The sequence below is a fragment of the Beta vulgaris genome, chromosome 3 (genome assembly GCF_026745355.1).
Source record: "Beta vulgaris subsp. vulgaris cultivar EL10 chromosome 3, EL10.2, whole genome shotgun sequence".
Classification (NCBI taxonomy): Eukaryota; Viridiplantae; Streptophyta; class Magnoliopsida; order Caryophyllales; family Amaranthaceae; genus Beta; species Beta vulgaris.
Genome location: NC_079204.1, coordinates 13734241 through 13753522, shown reverse-complemented (window position 1 = coordinate 13753522; position 19282 = coordinate 13734241). Strand labels below are relative to the sequence as shown.

The window sequence follows — 19282 nt, the reverse complement described above, 5'->3', positions numbered from 1 at the left end:
TTCTGCTTAAATACTCTATCACTTCACTAAGAGTTTACAACGTTAATTTTCCTTGATTGTAGGAGATTTTTCTGGCCTTTTTTGCTCAACCAATGAATTCTGCCTCCTAACCTTGCGTAACTGATTTCCCTTAGCGGCATGGTTAGCTGAATCATGATAGGATCATCATCCTTCTTTTCCGGACAGTTAGTTACTAAGCTAATTGACTTAGTCTTCGCGCTTCATCCTTTCGGCTACCACGTCTTATCGTCAAAGTCGATGCGTCATTGCGTCAATGTCCTGTAAAATCAGCCATAACAGTTTGCCCCCAATTGTCGAAACAGGGTAACACAAAGTCCATGAGACAATTGTTAAAAAATCAAAGGACCACATCAGATAAGATAACTGTAGTTAAAAAATACTTAGCTAAAAATACTGAGCAACAGATAAGAGAGAATACACGGCGGAATTAGATAAAAAATATCCACAAGGTAACTCAAAGGTCACAGCACAAAAAGATAAGAAAAAAGAGCCGTTAATTTCTATCTGTTTAAGCAAAGCAATGATTGCACTTGGGAGTATAAATATCGCGCATGATTGAATTCTCAACCCACTTGACCTTTCTCTCTCTAAAGCAAAAGGATTTCTAGAACTCTCAGTTGTTTCTCTGTCGGAAAATCTATCTCTAGCACCAGGTAAACTCCCACTGCTGTTAATTTCTTTGTTTCGCACTTTGCTTCTTCTCCAATTACACTCATGGCTCCCAGTAGACGTAGCATTAGGAATTTTGTAAAAAATCAAGAAAAATCGAGGGGAAAAGAAAAAATCGCAGAACAGAGAGGAGAAAACGAGGACGAACAATCGATCATGTCAGAGGAAGACATGATGAGATTTCTAGAACGAGGAAACCTACTTGTTGACACGGTCATCAGGAACGCAGAGCCTACTGAACAACCGGAGATGTGCCCTAGCACCTGGGTGGTGCTTTATGAGTACCCCTTTAAAATAGGACTAAGAATCCTTTTTTCTCCCCTAGCTAGGGACCTGATACAGATATACCAAATTAGTCCAGGGCAGATAATGCCCCAAGTCTGGCGAATCCTCAGCGTCATCGACAGAGTAACAACGTCTTGGGAAGAAGCCTTTACCCTTCACGACCTTCTACTTTACTACGAAATTAGGGTTAAAGCAAATAATAGGATAGCTCTCCATGCTAAGGCAAGATTAGAACCATTAGTCGGGGGAGTTCAATCAAGCGACAGAGGATGGAAAAACAGATACGTTTTCGTGAAGAAATCGTCTTTGGGAGAAGCTGAAAAAACCTGGATTGGTGGCTGCAACACAGAAGGTTTGTTTGATTTCAATCATATTTTTCTTTGCGTCGCGTCGTTAACACTATTCTTACATCGTTTCTTCTGCAGGCCTGAATCCAAAATTGCTGATGTATCGCGACGAATCTCAGCGACTTTGTGACAAATTTCTGGAAGCGTCTGAAGAGGACAGACAATTCAGAAGGATTTTTTTTGCTAACTAGGACAACTACTCATCTATGGCTTCTGGTAAGTTTGCTTTTCTTTCATCTACTGAACTCTAGTGACATCAGAACAATCTGAACAACTAAGCAATCTTTGACAGGCTCTTCGTAATCTCGTCCTAGAGGAAGCATGGACAATCAAGCGTTAGCAGAGATGCTACGAAAGCGCAAGAGAGATAAGGAAACTTCGACTGACACCGCGTCTGCGTCTACGACGTCGATGAAGAAAGACACTACAATCGTCGTCCAGCTGGACGATGAACAAGAAAATGCGCCAAAGATGCGCAAAACTGAGTTTCTGGCCCCTCCTGACAAGGGTGGGCCATCATACACTGTGACCGTCCCCAACGACTTTATGTCACTGGAGATGTCCATCTGGCCGGAAGCTGACAAGTTCCTTTTTCCTAACGCTGAGGAAAGAATAAGGGAGCACACCTCCCACGCATGGTGTCGGATGGCTTAGAGCTTCTTTTCCAGGTATAGTTGCTTAATTTAACTATAGACTTCACGACGTTTAACGATATTTTATAATCACTAACTAACATGTAGTTTTTTTTTTTCTTTGCACAGTCATCACAGCATCTCCTCATGGCTAAGAGGGAGATATCGACGCTGCTGAAGGGTAATCAGACCATGAACCAAAAGGTAGAGAAGGCTGAATTGGACGTAAAGTCCAAAGAGACTGAACTAAAGTCTTACCAGACGACCATCAAGAACATGGAGGAGACTTTAAAGAAAAACGGAAACGAGCTGGAGCAAATAAGGGAAAAAGCGACCAAGCTAGAGGAATCATCGCGTCAAGGGATCAAAGACCTCCAGGCGACGATTGACGCGCAGAAGAGCGAGTTGGACTTGCTCGAGGCTGAAGTGACCACCAGGGTCAAGGCTAAGCTCATGTATCAATTTCTGATGAAGAAGACGACATCCTGGACACCACAAAAAGACATAGACCTCTACCTCAAATACATGGGAGAGATGAAGGATTTAATGGATGAGGATGAACTGGCTGCGACAACATATTCTCCACCTAAAGTGGATGAGAATGCACCGTCCTACGTCGGCTTTATTGTGTCGGACGTGCCACCTGAACCAGAGATTGAGAAGGAAGCCTCATCCACCGTACCGCCGCCTGCTGCGTCACCAGAAAAAGATATTGACAAGAGTTTAGACGCCTAGTCTTCATTTGCTTAATGTTACGTCTCTTTGTTTTAATCTTGAGAATTTTACCAAACTTTGCTTTGGTCACTAAAGAGAGTGACTTTATCTTTTGTACTTTTGGGTCACTCATGGGAGTGACCATAACTTTTGACAACTTTGTGTTCTCAAGTTAATCTATCGATATTACGTTTGTGTGACATGCATGCATTTGTTTGACTGTTGTTATTCTGACGTTCTAAAGACATGGCCAGGCGTTTAGTCAGCCTTCGTTGGTCGTTCAGACGAAGCGTTTGGACTTAGTAACTAGTAACAGAAAAAAACATATAAATACTTACATGTAATTGTCGGGGAACACGTAGAATCATCGTAGACAATCATGGTACACAATAGCAAGACATCCGTCGTGATATACTTATTGAGCAAAGAAAACTGAAAGGCTGTAGATAGTGACAACATCACTCTACTCTTATTGTACGATGAAATAAACGATTGTGCTTCGCGTCGTTAGAACGTTGCGACATTATTGAAACAGATGGGAATGAATCTCCTGAAAGACAACAAAACACAGTAAGACAACACTAAGGTCGCTAACAGTTAGCGGCGTTGACATAATAATGATGTCATTTATTTCCTACACATTGTAAAGATAACATAGCAAATTTACTTAGCTAGAAGAAGTATTGTTTAAGATGCGTCGCGTTCCAACTACGTGGCACGAAGCTTCCGTCATGGCGGGCCAGTTGGTAGGCTCCATTGCCTACTACTTTACTAATTTGGTATGGTCCTTCCCATTTAGGCCCTAACTTGCCAGCGTTGACTTCTTGTGTATTTTGAAATACTTTCCTTAGAACCCAATCGCCTTCGACGAAGGATTTGGCTTGAACATTTTTGTTGAAACTTCTTGCGACTACTTGCTGCTGAGCTGCCATACGTACCAATGCTGCGTCTCGCAACTCCTTGATGGTATCCGAATCGTTGACAAGCTCATTGCAAATTTGCTGCTCCGTCATTAAGCCATATCTGGCGGTCGGAACGTTCACTTCAGATGGTAGAACAGCTTCACATCCATAGACTAGCGAGAACGACGTTTGTCCTGTCGCAGTGCGTGGTGTGGTGCGATTGGCCCACAGGATGGAAGGTATTGCCTCTGCCCACTTGCCTTTCTTGGCGGTGAGTCGCTTCTTCAGGCTATCAATGACAGTCTTATTGCTAGACTCAGCCTGTCCATTGGCTTGTGGATTCCTTGGCGTTGATGTTAACAACGTTATGTTCCATTCGTCGCAAAAATGTTTTAACTTGTCGCTAATAAACTGCGACCCATCGTCGCATATGATTTCAGATGGGACACCAAACCTGCAAATTATGTTAGTATATATAAAAGAAATAACTTCTTTGTCGCGCACCTGTTGGAAAGAATCTGCTTCTATCCATTTAGAAAAGTAATCAGTTAATGCCAACATAAAGACCTTCTGACCTGGGGATGGAGGTTATTTTAGCAACTATATGCATGCCCCATTTCATGAAAGGCAAGGTGTTAAAGAAGGATGTAAAATCTCACAAGGTTTATACGTCATACCTGCGTGTCATTGACAGCTATCGCACTTGGTGACATACCTTATTGCGTCTTTCTTCATTGTGGGCCAATAGTAACCCATACGCAACGCTCTGCTGGATAAGCTGCGTCCTCCTGAATGATTCCCGCACGTTCCTTCATGTAGGTCTTCTAAGACTTGCCCCCACTGATCTTTTTCTAAGCAGCACAAGTAGGGGCCACTACTACAAAATGAGTGTTATCGCGACGCTTTTTAACCCATTTGGCGACGCCAAAAAGCGTCGCTAAATTTGCTTGCGACGCTTTCTAAAAGCGTCGTGTCAATTGAGGTAATTCACGACACGTAAAAGCGTCGCCATTCTCGACGCCTAACATAGTCCCCAATTGTCTCGTCGCATAAAAGCGTCTCCGTTCGCGATGACTTGCAGCAGCTTGTTGCCTCTAAATCTGGACGCTTTTAGGCGTCGTTAAAAGAGAAGTTGGATTCCAATGTTAATATTTATTTGGCAAAATTTCATGACTATAAAATGTGTTTTCGTTTTTGTAATCGTCCCTTTTATTTTTCCGAAATAACAAATATATATATATATATATATATATATATATATATATATATATATATATATATATATATATATATATATATATATATATCAAGTTTCAATGTTTGTTTTTATTCTAATAGAGTAAAGGTAAAAAAAATACTTTGATCAATATATTATAAATGTATATACACTAAGATAATTAAAATCCCTACAAATATTGCATATTCACCAAAATCCTAGCCATATATATATGTATTTTTCCATAAACACAATTAAATTGTATGTCGTAGTTAAGTCTAATTAATAAAAATATCCAATAAAGTGAAGTAACCTTGAAAATAAGCTAACTAATAAGATCCAGCGCGCTAGCAAAATAGATGACGATACGATGGTAGCTACTTTGAAGCCATCCGTTCTGTTGCACCTTCATTATTTTTGAGTACCTTCAAAAGGAGATAAAAAAGACAAAATATAATCAGTAGAGGGTGAAAATAACAAACTAGAAACACCCTTCTCAATCCCCTTTTTCAGTATAAACAACAAGAGTAAAGTAAATGAAATCTAGGAGGAACTTCTTCCATAATAAGTTCATCATGCAGGCTACTTATCACTGTCAGTCCATGCATTGATCTATAAAGTTTTCGCATTACAGCTAATAAGACACTGGTGCCTAGTAGAGCGGAGTCATCATCTTTCTTCAATAGACCAATGTTTTTCTTGAATAAACCAATTCATGAGGACAATAGGAGTGAAAAAGTAAAGGAACTGAAATAGCATAACATTTCATCAACTAAGGCAATTGACACAATTCCTTGAGGATACAGATTATAGACAATAGTAATACTCTCATTGTCTCAATGGAAGGTTATAATTAAGAAACCTAACATATTTACCAATCTGATCCTAAGATGACACCTCAAACATGAGTATATTCCTTCATCGTTTGTACACACACTAACAAATATAGTAATTCAACATCAATACTTGTTTCAATATGGGAATTGAAACAGCAGAGCCCAAAAAGATGGGAATTGCTATCTGATAACCAAAATTTAGCTTCCGGTCATTGCAACAAGTGTTTGTTCAGCTACCATAAATACTCATTCTCAAACATGTGTATCGCCATAGTTAACTGAGAAAATTCATTTTATTGAAACACTTAAGATGCAACAGTAATGGTATGAGAATAGACAGCCTGAACAGAGTGAGAATCATAATACGCATAACTCAAGAACAACACACGGCACTCCATGCAGATATTGGAAAAGAAAGGAACATAAAAACTTGAGATAAAAGACTTGGGTAAAGCCTAGAACTAAGGAAGTCCTTTGAAATCCTCAATAGCGGAATTAGACCATCCACATCAGTCATCCAAAGCTTAAGCATCCAATTCAATAAACCTGTTGAGCTGATAGATTCATGAACTACCCAAGGGTAAAGATCCGTAAATAATGAAACAGTCAACATAATATCAACAAGAAAAAGCAGAAAGAATTCTACAAAGCCTTTAAGAAACAACAGACTTCGCAAGACAACTCACCCCTTTTCATTAAGAATGTTCATCGCAGCAGCGAATGCTCCGACACCAGGAAAAATAAGGCGATTTGCTTTCAAAATGTTCATGTGGTCTTTTCACTCAATTTACATGCTGCACTATAAGATATCAATCTCTACTTCCTATGTTAAACTTCTCCTTTCATTCCTTTATGGTGAAACTTAAATGAGCTCTAAGCATGAATCAATCTCTGCACTATAAGATATCAATCTCTAAACTAATTCGACTACAAGTTTGTTAGTAATAATTGCACTTTCGGCTTTAGGTGAACCTTTAATAGTTTCACAAAGGCTTTATGTGAACTTAATGAAACTTAAAATGTGATTTTCAAATGCGAAAAGAATAGTGTCGATATATTTAGAGACTTAAATAACGTTGTAGCATCTACACAGACACATTGTACATTACTACATTCTCACCAGATAAAAGTAGCAGTCTCGTAAATACTTATAAATCCTCACTATTGTGTGCTTAGCGCTAACAAAAGTGAGGAAGTACCGATTCGATCCAAGATCTTGGAATATTTAGTCACTACTGCTACTGCACTTAGCGATACAAAAGTGAAAATTTAGTCTGAAAGACGTGGTCTTCAGAATAAATCCTAACTACTCACCAGATTGTACAATATGATGATTGTTCACTTGAGAAAGACATTGTAATTTGGGTGTTACATGGTCAGATAATAACGCATCTAAATTTAAAACAAAGGAAAAGAAACCTCCCAGAATTTAGTTTCCCTTTCTAGTTCGTCTTACACCGATCCTTTAGTTTCCTAGCTCCTCCACCAATCACGACACTGATGGTATCCCAACACAGACACTAGACTCTAATTTTATCAGAAAAGGGTATAAACTAAAGAAGCCTTCTGATAGAACTTCACAACTCACAATGAAGTTCTACTGAAACTTGTATTAAGCTCTTCTAACAAGTGATAGTACATAGTAGACTCTAGATATAACAAACTAAGCAAGAAGACTGATCCGAACACCAACTAGTTGCAGCTCCTACCTGGTTCTGTTTACTGTCTTAGTATACAGTATACACTATGCACAAAACATCTTATATCTGATGTGCATCATCATAATGCATGGAAAATTTATCAAAACTAGTACAAAAACACACTTTATAAAAATTTTTAAAAAAAACTACTACAAAAACACATCTTATATCATAACCCACCAGACCACCACTATGAAATTACACAGACCTGTTTTTATACCATGTAAAATCTGGATGCCACAAAAGCTAAGTCTAGTAGATTAAGAAGGCGACTTGGTCCTTGAGACCAAATTTCAGAAGATATTTGCATTATACTTGCTGCATTATCGATAGATGACAGGATAACAGTTCATATTTCACCAGCATGATTCCACAATCAAAGCAACAAAATTCAATCATCGCATTAAAAATGATCAGCTATAGCCATATAGGTTCAAGCTCGATTCCAGAAATATCAGCTTTTCAGTTCTTTAGCATCTCATAATAACACATTGCCCTGTTAAGATAACCATATCCTGGTCCTGTGTGGTTCTGGAAATAACAGTTTGAGCAAAAATTTGCAACCTCAAGTTCACACTTCACAGTAAAAGACCATCTAAAAAGGCCTATACATCTTTGTTGATATTTGATAATATAAGAGTAAATAAGCATGTCAAAGTTCCAAAAGAAAAACTCCCCTTTTTATGATGAATATAGGCCAGAATCTAGGAACAAACTAATTCCCCAATAATCAAACTAAATTCCAATTAAATAATGCCTTAGGCTGGTCTGTGGTAAATGGGAGGAGCAAAAGCAAGTCAAAACTTTAAAGGCAATACACTATTACCTGACCACTTTTGAGTTGAGCTCGATGAACAAGTCCAACATGTGAAGTCCCAAATGGCACAGGAAGTGCAGCTGCAGCAACAGATCACACCCTCTGGTACCTTAAACCTTTCGAACCATTTATAAAGATGAGGTAAGCAAGCGCTAAATAACTCCCACAAAACCGATATCCAAATAAAATATTATTTCTGAAAAATATAAGTTGGAAAGTAAGTTTATTGCTGAAATTTAAGCTCCGCGGATCCGATGGACCAAGTTGTATATGATAGTATCAGAAAGCTAATAAAAAATGAGGAAACAGCATCTGATGTATACTATACCTACAAAAATATAAGAAAGCTTAACAAGTTATGCAGCACTATTGCCAAAATGATCAACCAGGCCAATGCATATACTGACTCTGTCGTTCTGCAGAAGCTCCAAGAAATCCAAAATTATTGTGTGATCCATCATTTCTTCAAGTTAGATAAAAGAAGCTAACTTGAAAATTGAGCTCCAAAATCTTGTTTTATAAGCTTATATGAATGACATGAAATCTGCAAATTTCATTATAAAAAAAAGGAAAAAAATTTGATATCTAGAAAAATACACAAAATCATGAATGTGGTCTGTCGAAGTTATGCCCCAACTCACCCGACCCTCTAGAAAACATAAAGAGAGGACAGAAGGGAGAAGTTTCAGAAAAATGAAAAATAAACAGCTATAACCACAAAGCATACCCTTAATTATTTAAAAGTACTAAGCTTAATTATTTAAAAATCCCTGAATTTCCTTAATCAAGTGTTCAATTCCGTCAGCCCTAATTGATGGAAGGTTGAGGATGAAGAATTCAGCGACAATTGAGTGAATTCAGATTGGAATCTTACAAATTTAAGAAAAAAAGAATTCTTCGCAACAAATTCAGAGTGAATTCGCAACAAACCTGATTTTGGTTGATTCGCAACAATCCTCAGCCTACTGAAGACGATTATTCGCAACAATCCTTGGCCTACTGAAGACGATTATTGAAATCTCATAGATTTCAGTTGCAAATTGATTGTTTTCGCGCAGTCGCTCAAGACTGATGAGAGGTAATTAAGAGATAAAGAATTCAATGGAATAAGTCGAAGATGCAGAACCAACAAAGGACAAGGATTACAGAGAGACGACGAGATTACCTGAGAATTCACATGCCGGTGAAGAATTGAGAAGAATCCGGCCAGCGTGATAGGGTTTGATGTTAGAAGTGGATCGAGTACTGGCGTAGAGTGGGGAGTTATTAGCAGCGGTTTTTTTAGCGCTGAGTTTATTTGCATTCTTGGACGTGTGTTGATGAAAATTGAAGCCCATATAGGCACGTGTGTTAGGCACGTGATTTTTGGACGCGAAAATGCGTTGTCAAATTTCTCCATGCTTTTAAGCGTTGAGGTGGGGTGGAAATTTTGAAGTCCCCCAACGCCTATAATGTGGCGTCGAGCAATAAGCGTCGCGATAACACTCCTTTTGTAGTAGTAGGCCTGCGACGGACTTTTTGAACAACACTCCTTGTATGATCACATATCGTGACGCTTTGAATCGGACTACACGCTTCTACCTTGTCTGTTGGAAGTACATTGTTAGTGAGATAATCATAAAATGGTTTTGTCTAACTAACACTTACCTCCTCATTGTCAAGGTCGTTCATCGCTGCAGTTTCCGCTTCGTCACTTGCGTCATCGTTACCAGCATTATGATCGTTGTCATCATTGGCTCGGACACGTTCCTCCGTTATCGCGACAGTCTTTCCACAATTGCGAGCGACTGCTGGATTTGCTAAATGGACTATGGGGACAGAATCGAATGAAATGTCCCTCAAGGAGGATCCAAGATTGGCCGACGCATCTGCCTGCGTATTCTGGTCTCTTGAGATCTGCAAAACGTCAAATGGGTTAAATACTTTACTTATTTGTTGAGCTAATTCTAAGTACATAGCCATTTTAGAATCTTTCGCCGCGAATTCTCCTTTGATTTGGCTAACTATCAACAATGAGTCGCTATAGACTTTAAGCGCCTTTGCCCCCATGTCTTCTGCCAAAGTCATTCCTGCTATAAGCGCTTTATACTCATCCTCATTATTTGTCGCTCTAAACTCACAGTAGATGGCTCGTACTACCTTGCCCTCTTGTGGCGACTTTAGCACAATACCTAGACCTGCACCACAAAAATTAGAGGATCCGTCAACAAATAATGTCCAAGACTCATAGTCTACATGGTTATTTTGTGCGACTTCGTCATTTGCTAGCTTCTCTAACTCTGGGCTAAAGTCTGCCACAAAATCTGCCAATGCCTGCGACTTAGTGGCTGTTCTGGGGCGAAATTGAATGTCGTATCCACTGAGCGCTATCGCCCACTTACTCATGCGTCCTGTTAGCTCAGGGTGTCGTAAGACAGATTTGACAGGATAGTTAGTCATAACAATAACAGTATGCGTTTGGAAATAGTGTCTAAGTTTTTTAACAACTACTATGGCTAGGATGAGTTTTTTCAATGAGTAACACCTGATCTCTGCGTCTAGCAAAATAAAACTTCATTCCCTTCGAAAAAAACTTGTCATATGTTATTATTTTGCTCTATTATAAATTCATATTGTTTTTAAAGGGTCCCAATTAACTATTTTGCCTAGGGCCTCAAAAAATTTAGGACCGGACCTGAATTTATGGCGAATGATAAATGGTGTGGATAGAGAATTAGGTCATGAGTGATGGCAGATGGACCCCCACCCAACCTATCTCCGAACACAGCTGCACCCCAAAGGAACATTGTAAGTAATGTTAGGCTTAGAGTATGGGCCTGTTCATCATGGGCGGATCTAGAGGGGGTACAAGGGGTACAGCTGTACCCCCATTATTTATGGAAAATAATGAAATCAAATCAATAAGTTGAGGCTTGTCTTGTTGGTATCGAAAGGGAAAAGAAAGATCCATAAATTTATGAGGAGGTCTCGAGTTCAAAACCCCACAAAGTTCTTTTTATGCTTTTAATTACTTACCCTTTGACTCATGTTTAATTTATCCTCAACACTTTTACTATATACTACTCTCTACGGGCCTATGGCTATTAGTGTGAAACTAAAAATTTATAAGTAAGCTTACTCTGCAACTACAAATTCATAAGCCCACAAAAATAAAAGTTCCGAAATAATAATTTTGTCTCTATTCTTTTTCCTTCAAAATTTCCTCATTTATATACTTAAATTACTGTTTTTAAATTGAACAACTTATTTTAAAGATTTGGTTATTTAAATTGAAACATTGAACACTTAAATAGTTAGCAATTATATCTAAGTTCTTACTTAAACTTAAGGAGAAATATTTTTTCTCATTTATATACTTAAACAATGTTTTTAAATTGAACAACTTATTTCTAAAGATCTGGTTATTTAAATTGAAACATTGAACACTTAAATAGTTAGCAATTATATCTAAGTTCTTAGTTAAACTTAGGGAGAAAAAAATGTTAATAAAGCTTTATTTTGAAAGAAAAAATTAACGAGTCTAACTACTTACGTATTCGTATCCCCATGAGTAAATTCCTAGATACGCCACTGCTGTTCATCCTTACCGAAAAGAAAATTAATAAGAAAAATTGATCTTCCCTGTATCATTATACGCCATGTCCATTTGCCACTAGCAAGATAGACAGTCAGACCCAGACAGATGGGATAAAACGCGTTAGATCTGGCAATAATATGTGTGCATGGGGGAGTATTAAGACTTGGGAGTTGGGATATTCTTTTCATTAAACAAAACTCCAGCTAATTCTTTCATGTGAAGACACATATCTTAGCTATCACCATGTTGCCTCTCCTATCAGAAGCACTTGATTCGCTTCAAAGTCAACCCAGCATACGCTCAATTAACAAGGAACCAGATGTCAGTATAATGAAGTTCTAGTTGAACTGTTGAAGTATCATAATATATATGTGGCTTGTTTAAGGGGAACATCATATAAGGGTGTCTTTAGTACATCATAGTATTACTCACTTCTTTGCTTAACTTTTTTCTGGTTGATAATTACAAATTTTTATTGTTGTTGGAATGAAATCAAATTAATTAGAGTAATGTTAGCCAGTTATGAATTCATCACTCCTGATTTCATCTTTTTCCCTGCTTTTTAAAAATTATTGTGAACTAAGCCATTTTTCATAGGGTATCAACATTTTTTTTTTTTTTTTGCATACATGGATTATTAGTATCATTTTTTTTTTAATTTTTTGACAAACATTGAATATCAATATTGGCATTGTATACCTAGCTTTTAACATATTATATGATACAAGTCATAGAAGGGCTACGTTAATATGGGCATTAGTGGAGGTGTTAAAATTTGATAAGTGAAAGGCAATTAATTTAGGTATTTTAATTGAAATACTTAATTTGCTTTTGTTCAATGATGGAGGGAGTATAAAATTTATTTTTGTTTTAAAGAAAATAATAAAACTAAATCTGTAATATATACGGGAACTTTTGCATACTTTGATCTCCACCTTTTTTTGACCAATATACTCCTACTTAAAAATAAAAAAATACATACTATAGTCCTTAGATATAAAAAAACAAAGATAGTTTTTCCTCGTGGTAGCTTGGGCAAGTCATATTGCTCAATAATACTAGTTGCTTTTTTACCTTCGTGGATCCGAAAATAACTTAACACAAACTTTTCGTTGAAAATAAAACTAACAACCACTTTGGTCCAAAAGTGGGACCTGTCAAAATTACAAGTGGTTGTACTTTTTAATTGGGAGAGGATATAACTTGAAAATATAACGTGGCAAATAAAGCTACAAAGGTTGTAACTTTTCATTGGGGATACTCTTAGTTACATTCCACACATGCATAACATGGATAATAGCTATTTCCTCTGCTTTTTTTATTTGTTATATTGTTGATTTAACTACTTTTTAGGAGATGTCACTTTTATTCTTTTTAGGTGTACTTTTTGACCTTTTAACATTAAATGAAGTGGGAAAAAGATGAAAAAATAGTACTTTTTGGTGAAAATAGAGGAAAATAAATATAATACTATTATTTTTTGATAGATCAAGTCTCCTAATAAGAAAAGTTAAAATAATAAAGTAAGTAAAAAAAAAGCAACTATTTTAGAAGAAAAATGTAGCTACTAAAAAAACGGAGGTAATAGTTCAGTACTAAAGGACCAAACCCAACAAAAAAGGAGTTAGCAGTCAAAACCTGAACTAATCACGCGGCAAAGTTGTTGTGTTGTGTTTCAACACAACCAATCCCAAACCAACTGTCTTTTTAAAAGGGCCTGTTTATTTACTTGTAGTTGGCGCGTTCCATTCTCCATAGTTTCTTATTTTAGATCCGTTATCAACGGTCACTCTTTCAAATAAACTACTCCAGCTTTCACTCTGTCTCCCACTCTCTCTAGCTAACTCATAAGTCATAATAACACAAATTTATTAATTAGTGATCCCCACATCTTAGCTAAGGTTTGTCCCCACATCTTTGAGTCGCATAATTAGTCACCAAAGCAACAATTATAACAACGCGTTTTCCATTGTTTAAAGGTTGTATTCCTTGCGTGGACAGCAACCTTACACTAATTAACCTAGCAAGCAAACCTGTTTTAAAGGAAAATTTAGATAAATTAGACCTCGCAAAACTGACATAACAAAGTTTAATTAAATTTAATAAGCATAATAATAACTCAAAATGTACATAATAGTGCAAACTGAATGACCTGAACTTGACTCGAGCTTATCAAACTTGAAAAATTGGTACTAGTAAAATGAGTATGATTTCGAATTCAAGGTTGTAGTGTAAAAAATTATTCTAGTGATAATATCTACAAATATTACTAATATTAACTGGAGAATTATTGTATATCATAAATGGTACAACAAAACTCTTCTCAAACAATAATAAAAAAAATTAAAACTCCTACTTTTCTATGTTGTGAGACAGCACCACTTTGTCGCATGGTGTATTTTCACTGTAATACCTCTCAAATCTTCAATTTATAACAAATTTCCTATAAAAAAAAAAAAATACCCAACACATATGTACATTTATTAAAACAAAAGTCATCATAATTGGTATTTTCTTCCGTTCTATAAACACCTCAAACATTCATAAATGATCATATTGAAAACGTAGAAGAAGCCTTAATAAAGTTAAACTTTAAATAAGATTTTTATTAATTTATGTCACTAATAGGAACATAGAAAAAAGCACATATTGTATTTTTCTAATAAGTGAGATTCTCGATGGCAAATGATCACACTAATTTAGTAGCCCTCTCTCACACTCCACAAACATTTATAGGAGAGGAAACCATCTTTGCCAATTGCCATCCAATATTTTTCTTAACAACAACATACACATTACCCACCACTTGTTGCCAACCCCACGAAACAATGCCAACCATATCCCTCTCTTTGCCTTCCCTTCTTAACTCTCCCATCTCCTCTTATTTCCTCCCCAACACCAATACAAGCACCCAAACCTCCGAGAGCCCACCCGATCACTCCAACCCCCCATTGCCCTCTTCGCCACCGCCAACGATACAACCACCGCAAGCCCCACAAGAAAGAAAGCCTCACAAGGCAATGGACGCGGTGGAACTAAGACGGGTGTTCGAAATGTTCGATCACAATGGAGACGGGAGGATAACTATGATAGAGTTGAGAGAGTCGCTAATTAACATGGGCATCTTCATACCCGACACTGACCTCACACAAATGATAGGCCGCATTGATGTCAATGGTGATGGATGCGTGGACGGGGGTGAGTTCCAAGCACTCTACAGCCTTATTATGGATAGAGAAGAGGATGAACAGTCTGACGAAGAAGACATGAAGGAAGCCTTCAATGTCTTCGACAAGAATGGCGATGGATTCATTTCTGTCGACGAGTTACGGTCTGTCCTCGGCTCCCTTGGCCTTAACCAAGGGAGGAACTTGGAGGATTGTAAGCTTATGATCATGAAGGTTGATGTAGATGGAGATGGTATGGTTAGTTTTAAAGAGTTTAAGAAGATGATGAAACAAGGTGGTTTTCCTACTATGAATTAACTCGACGACTAACATGTATGTCATTCAATTCATTCTTGCTTAGTTTGTGGTGATGAAAATGTGCGCGGTGTAAATATTAAATCTTTGTTATGTCATGGTTGTTAATTTGGGGTGGTTTTTGGATATCATCTAGTGTTTACATCATGAACTCAAGGCCTTTCTTGGATCTCAAGGGAAACAGATCGGATCGGATCAGATCAGATTGGAGATGGGCTGTAATGATTTCCCATGGAATTATAAGAAAGATAATGAAGGTGTTCTTAATTGGAGGGAGAGCTTGTTGGTTGTGTTGGATTTTGATTATATTAGAGGGAAATTAAATCTTATTTAGGTGGTTAAGGGACATGCATGCATGGAAGATGTGGAGGCTTAACTTTCCATTTGTGAAAGTACCCTCGAAGATCTTTAATTTGTTCAATCGCTTCAAGATGTTATTATGTGGAGCAAAAAGGTCATGATTTTTGAAGGAAAAGCTAACATGGTCGTCTATGGATTATATGTCGACCTAATCAAGCACTCTAGTTGAAATGCATGTGGATAGGAATATTACAAAAGTTGTTTGTTCTTTGATTCCTTTAATGTTTAGATTCCTTTAATTTTACAAGTATGTACAAGGAAGATTAGATAATTTTCTTCAATGGTCATTTACTTCCCCCCTAGCCCTGTCCCATAATATGATCGTGTATTGAATCTAGAGCTTTAATGAATAGAGATAGAGAAATTAAAACTCATCAATACCAAATAAAGTAATAATGTTGCCATTGAATTGAAATTTCATGGAAAAAAGTATTGCAATTAAAATTAAAGTAAGTAGCAATTAATGAAATATGTTAACTTATTACTTCATTAATCAATGAGAATTTATGTTTGCAATTCTTAATATTATAAAAAATAGTAGCATTACGCTCGACGAACCGCAATAAGGAAGTTTTCGTGTAATAGTACTAACCCTAAGGATACTAGATTATAGTCACTCCATTCTTCATTAATTGCAACTGTTTGACTTTGTATTATTCACATAGTTTACTTTAATCATCTTTCATGATTCATCATAAGACAGGAAAGACCAAGTCATGTAAAATCTTGTTAGATTCATCTCAACAAATATGTTTCATATACCAATTTTTATAATTTTGCTTATGGATAATTAAATTAATTGTGATAATCACATTACTGATGCTCTTTTCATCTTAAAAAAATCATGTTTAATAAGTTTTGATAAGTTTTAAAACTTTATTACATGAACTTCAATAATTTTCATAAGTTCAAAATAGTTCAAATAATTTCAATTAAATCCAACTGAATTTAATAAGTGTAACCCTAAATCTATATCTCTATTATATAAGCCAAGGGGGGAGCTTTGGTGTCCCTAAATGAAATGTCTTTTTTATCTTTAGCTAAATATATACTTAATTGGATATTCATATTTTGTATAATTATATCCTTTCATAATTTAAAGATGAGTCAAAACTTCCAATAATGAATTAAATAAACATTAACAAAGTAACTTGACATAATGAGAAAAATGGCTACTCAATAAAAAAATTACAAATTTAATTTGATTACAAAACTTTACACCTAAATGTTTATCTCATTTTCTAAAAACTTTATAGATTACAGTAGCTTATATAACAACTAGAATTTTTCGCATGCGATGCGTGCTTGAATTTTTTTCGAAATAGAAACTCGATTTTCTTCGGCATAAAAGTCAAAATTTGAACATTAGACATACGAAGTATAATTATTTTTAGTTGAAAATTTTGATTGGTTTAGTTTTGTCACTTTAGTCTCTCACCATTCTTTTTTGTTTTTTTTTTTACTTTTCAAAGTTAAATTCTATGAACAAAATATAAATTTTATTGAATTTATTTATGATTTCTAATATTATAATTTTTTAGTTGATTTTTGAATTAAGTACAGTACTTCATAAATTGTAAAAAAAGTGCTTTTTAATTTTCATAGGTTGTAGTTTGTAAGTGAATTTTTATGTTTTTGTAAAGTTTACTCATTTAGTGATTTGCATAACGTAAATTATGCAATTTTATGATTTTAGTTGACTTGTGAGTGATTGTTATAATTATATTTTTTGATATTTTTGTATGAAGCCCCCTTTGATTTGTAAGTGAATTTGTAATTTAGAATAGAAGGGGTAATAGTCTCTTCATTCGGGGACACCATAGCTCCCCTTCCCTTATATAATAGAGATATGTTGTACTTTAATTCTTGAATGATATTTTACATAAACCTTTTTACCTTGATAATTAATCGCTATTATATAATAGAAAAGGATAGGTTCAAATATATATAAAAGTTTCATCATATATAGGAACCACTATAAAAAAGTAAATAATTTTTTTCCTTGTCTAACTTCTAAATTCTGATTTCACTACAAATACACCTCTATTTTTTTTATCATGACCCACCATTAATTGTGAATGGTTCTTGAGAATAGTGATTTGTAAGTAAATTTTTGTAAATGTTTTTGTATGTATTGACGTTCTAGGTTATTAGTTTTAGTTTGTATGTTAATTTTAAGTTTTAATAAAGTTTCCTGATTATTTGAGTGATTTGCGTGATTTTTATAATGTGATTTTCTCAATTGTATGAGTGATTTGTAAAGTTTTTTCTTTTAAGTGATTTGTGAGTGAGTGTTGTAAATTAATTTTCGGTAGTCTTCTTTGAGTTCCGATTTTGATTTTGACATTCTGATATGTCACATTTATATATAGTTTTTAGATGCATTTTGATTGCATTTAGAACTCCTTTTAGAGCATTTAGGTGCATAATGGAATGAATTACGTAAGTTGTGCTCTACTCTCCCCGTTTGTGTGTTTTGATCATTTTCAGGTTACTTTGATGCAAATTGATTATGATTACCTAAGATCAAGCCTATTAATCATTGAATATGAAGATATCTTGCACAAGGATCACAATGCATCCATTTGGGATAATTTCGAGTTAGAATGAAGCAAAGAGTTAGTGAACGAAGTGTCAAAACTGATACCTTATCACTATTTTGGCTATACTTTTGATATACAATTTATAATCAAGAAATTCTAGTTGGGTTGGAAACTAGATTTCAAGGGCTTTCCAATAATAGGTCACATGCCCCAATCCAACTTCTGATTTAAGAGATACAATCTTCGCAAGTTGACGCATAAATCGCAGTTTTTTCGCCCGGTCGACCGGGCGAAATGAAATTTTCACAGCATGTAAGGCATGTTAGCCCGGTCAACCGGGCGAGAAAGAAGCCAAAATCGCTTACGCGCCCGACCGGGCGGATTCTGCTTTTCTGTCGTAACTCTAATTCACCGTCGCCCGATCGGGCTAATTTCGCCCGGGCGGTTTCTCGGGATGCGTTTTGTCGGTTTTTTTAGCCGGTTTTGTAAAAAGCATAAATAGGTAAATACTATTTTCGATTAGACTATCTGATTTTCTACGTTTTTAGGGCTAAATACTTACTTTTTCTCTCTTTGTGTTTTTTGATTTGGAAGATTATAAAGATCGTTGATTTCGTTTTCGTTGTTCTTCAATCATTCGGTATTCCTCTCTACTTAGTTTAATTTAATGAATTCTTTTAGTTTGATTATGTTTATTGAGTTTATTACTATCATGAGTGAGTAGTCTATTTCTAGGACTTAGAGAGGGAAGCCATGTTTATACCTTTTTTTTATTGTGGTTTGATGTTCTTCGATAATTGGATTGAATTAGAATAATTCCTGTTGATTTGTTATACTTGTTTGATTCATGTAATTGTGCAATATCATGAGTTATGTTTAGCTAATAAAAATTAGAATCGAAAGATCGTATACATTAGAGGCTTGTTACAATAGGTAGATTTGATTATGTTGAGCGACCGTACTGGCATATGTCACTAGGGGAAAAAATGAAGGGTTGCGGAGGAAGGGCTGCGCTTTTTGTAAAAGCGCAGCCCTACATAGCAGAAGGGTTGCGCCTTTTAAAAAAACGCAGCTCTTCACTTAGTAGGGCTGCGCTTTTTTAAAAAGCGCAGCCCTTCTGAAGTAAGAAGGGCTGCGCTTTTTAAAAAAGCGCAGCCCTACTAAGTGAAGGGCTGCACTTT

At 36.0% G+C, this 19282-nt stretch overlaps 1 protein-coding gene and 1 long non-coding RNA gene across 5 annotated transcripts; one reads left to right on the top strand and one right to left on the bottom strand.

The window, feature by feature from the left end:
• Positions 1–79: 79 nt before the first annotated feature.
• Positions 80–9503, bottom strand: LOC125495976 (uncharacterized). Of its 4 annotated transcripts, XR_007272517.2 has the most exons (7): positions 9305–9502; positions 9070–9207; positions 8149–8255; positions 5100–5211; positions 3336–4677; positions 3007–3218; positions 80–279 (listed from the first exon to the last, which is right to left on the bottom strand). It is a non-coding gene; the product is annotated as an uncharacterized LOC125495976 (long non-coding RNA). The 4 variants fall into 4 exon arrangements; XR_007272515.2 differs by having other exon boundaries at positions 3007–4677; positions 9305–9503; XR_007272516.2 differs by having other exon boundaries at positions 3007–4670; positions 9305–9503.
• Positions 9504–14372: 4869 nt separating this feature from the next.
• Positions 14373–15839, top strand: LOC104888804 (calmodulin-like protein 7). Its single transcript, XM_010673888.4, has one exon. The coding sequence runs from the start codon at positions 14395–14397 to the stop codon at positions 15199–15201; it is 807 nt and encodes a 268-aa protein (XP_010672190.2). The 5' UTR covers positions 14373–14394; the 3' UTR covers positions 15202–15839.
• Positions 15840–19282: the final 3443 nt, after the last annotated feature.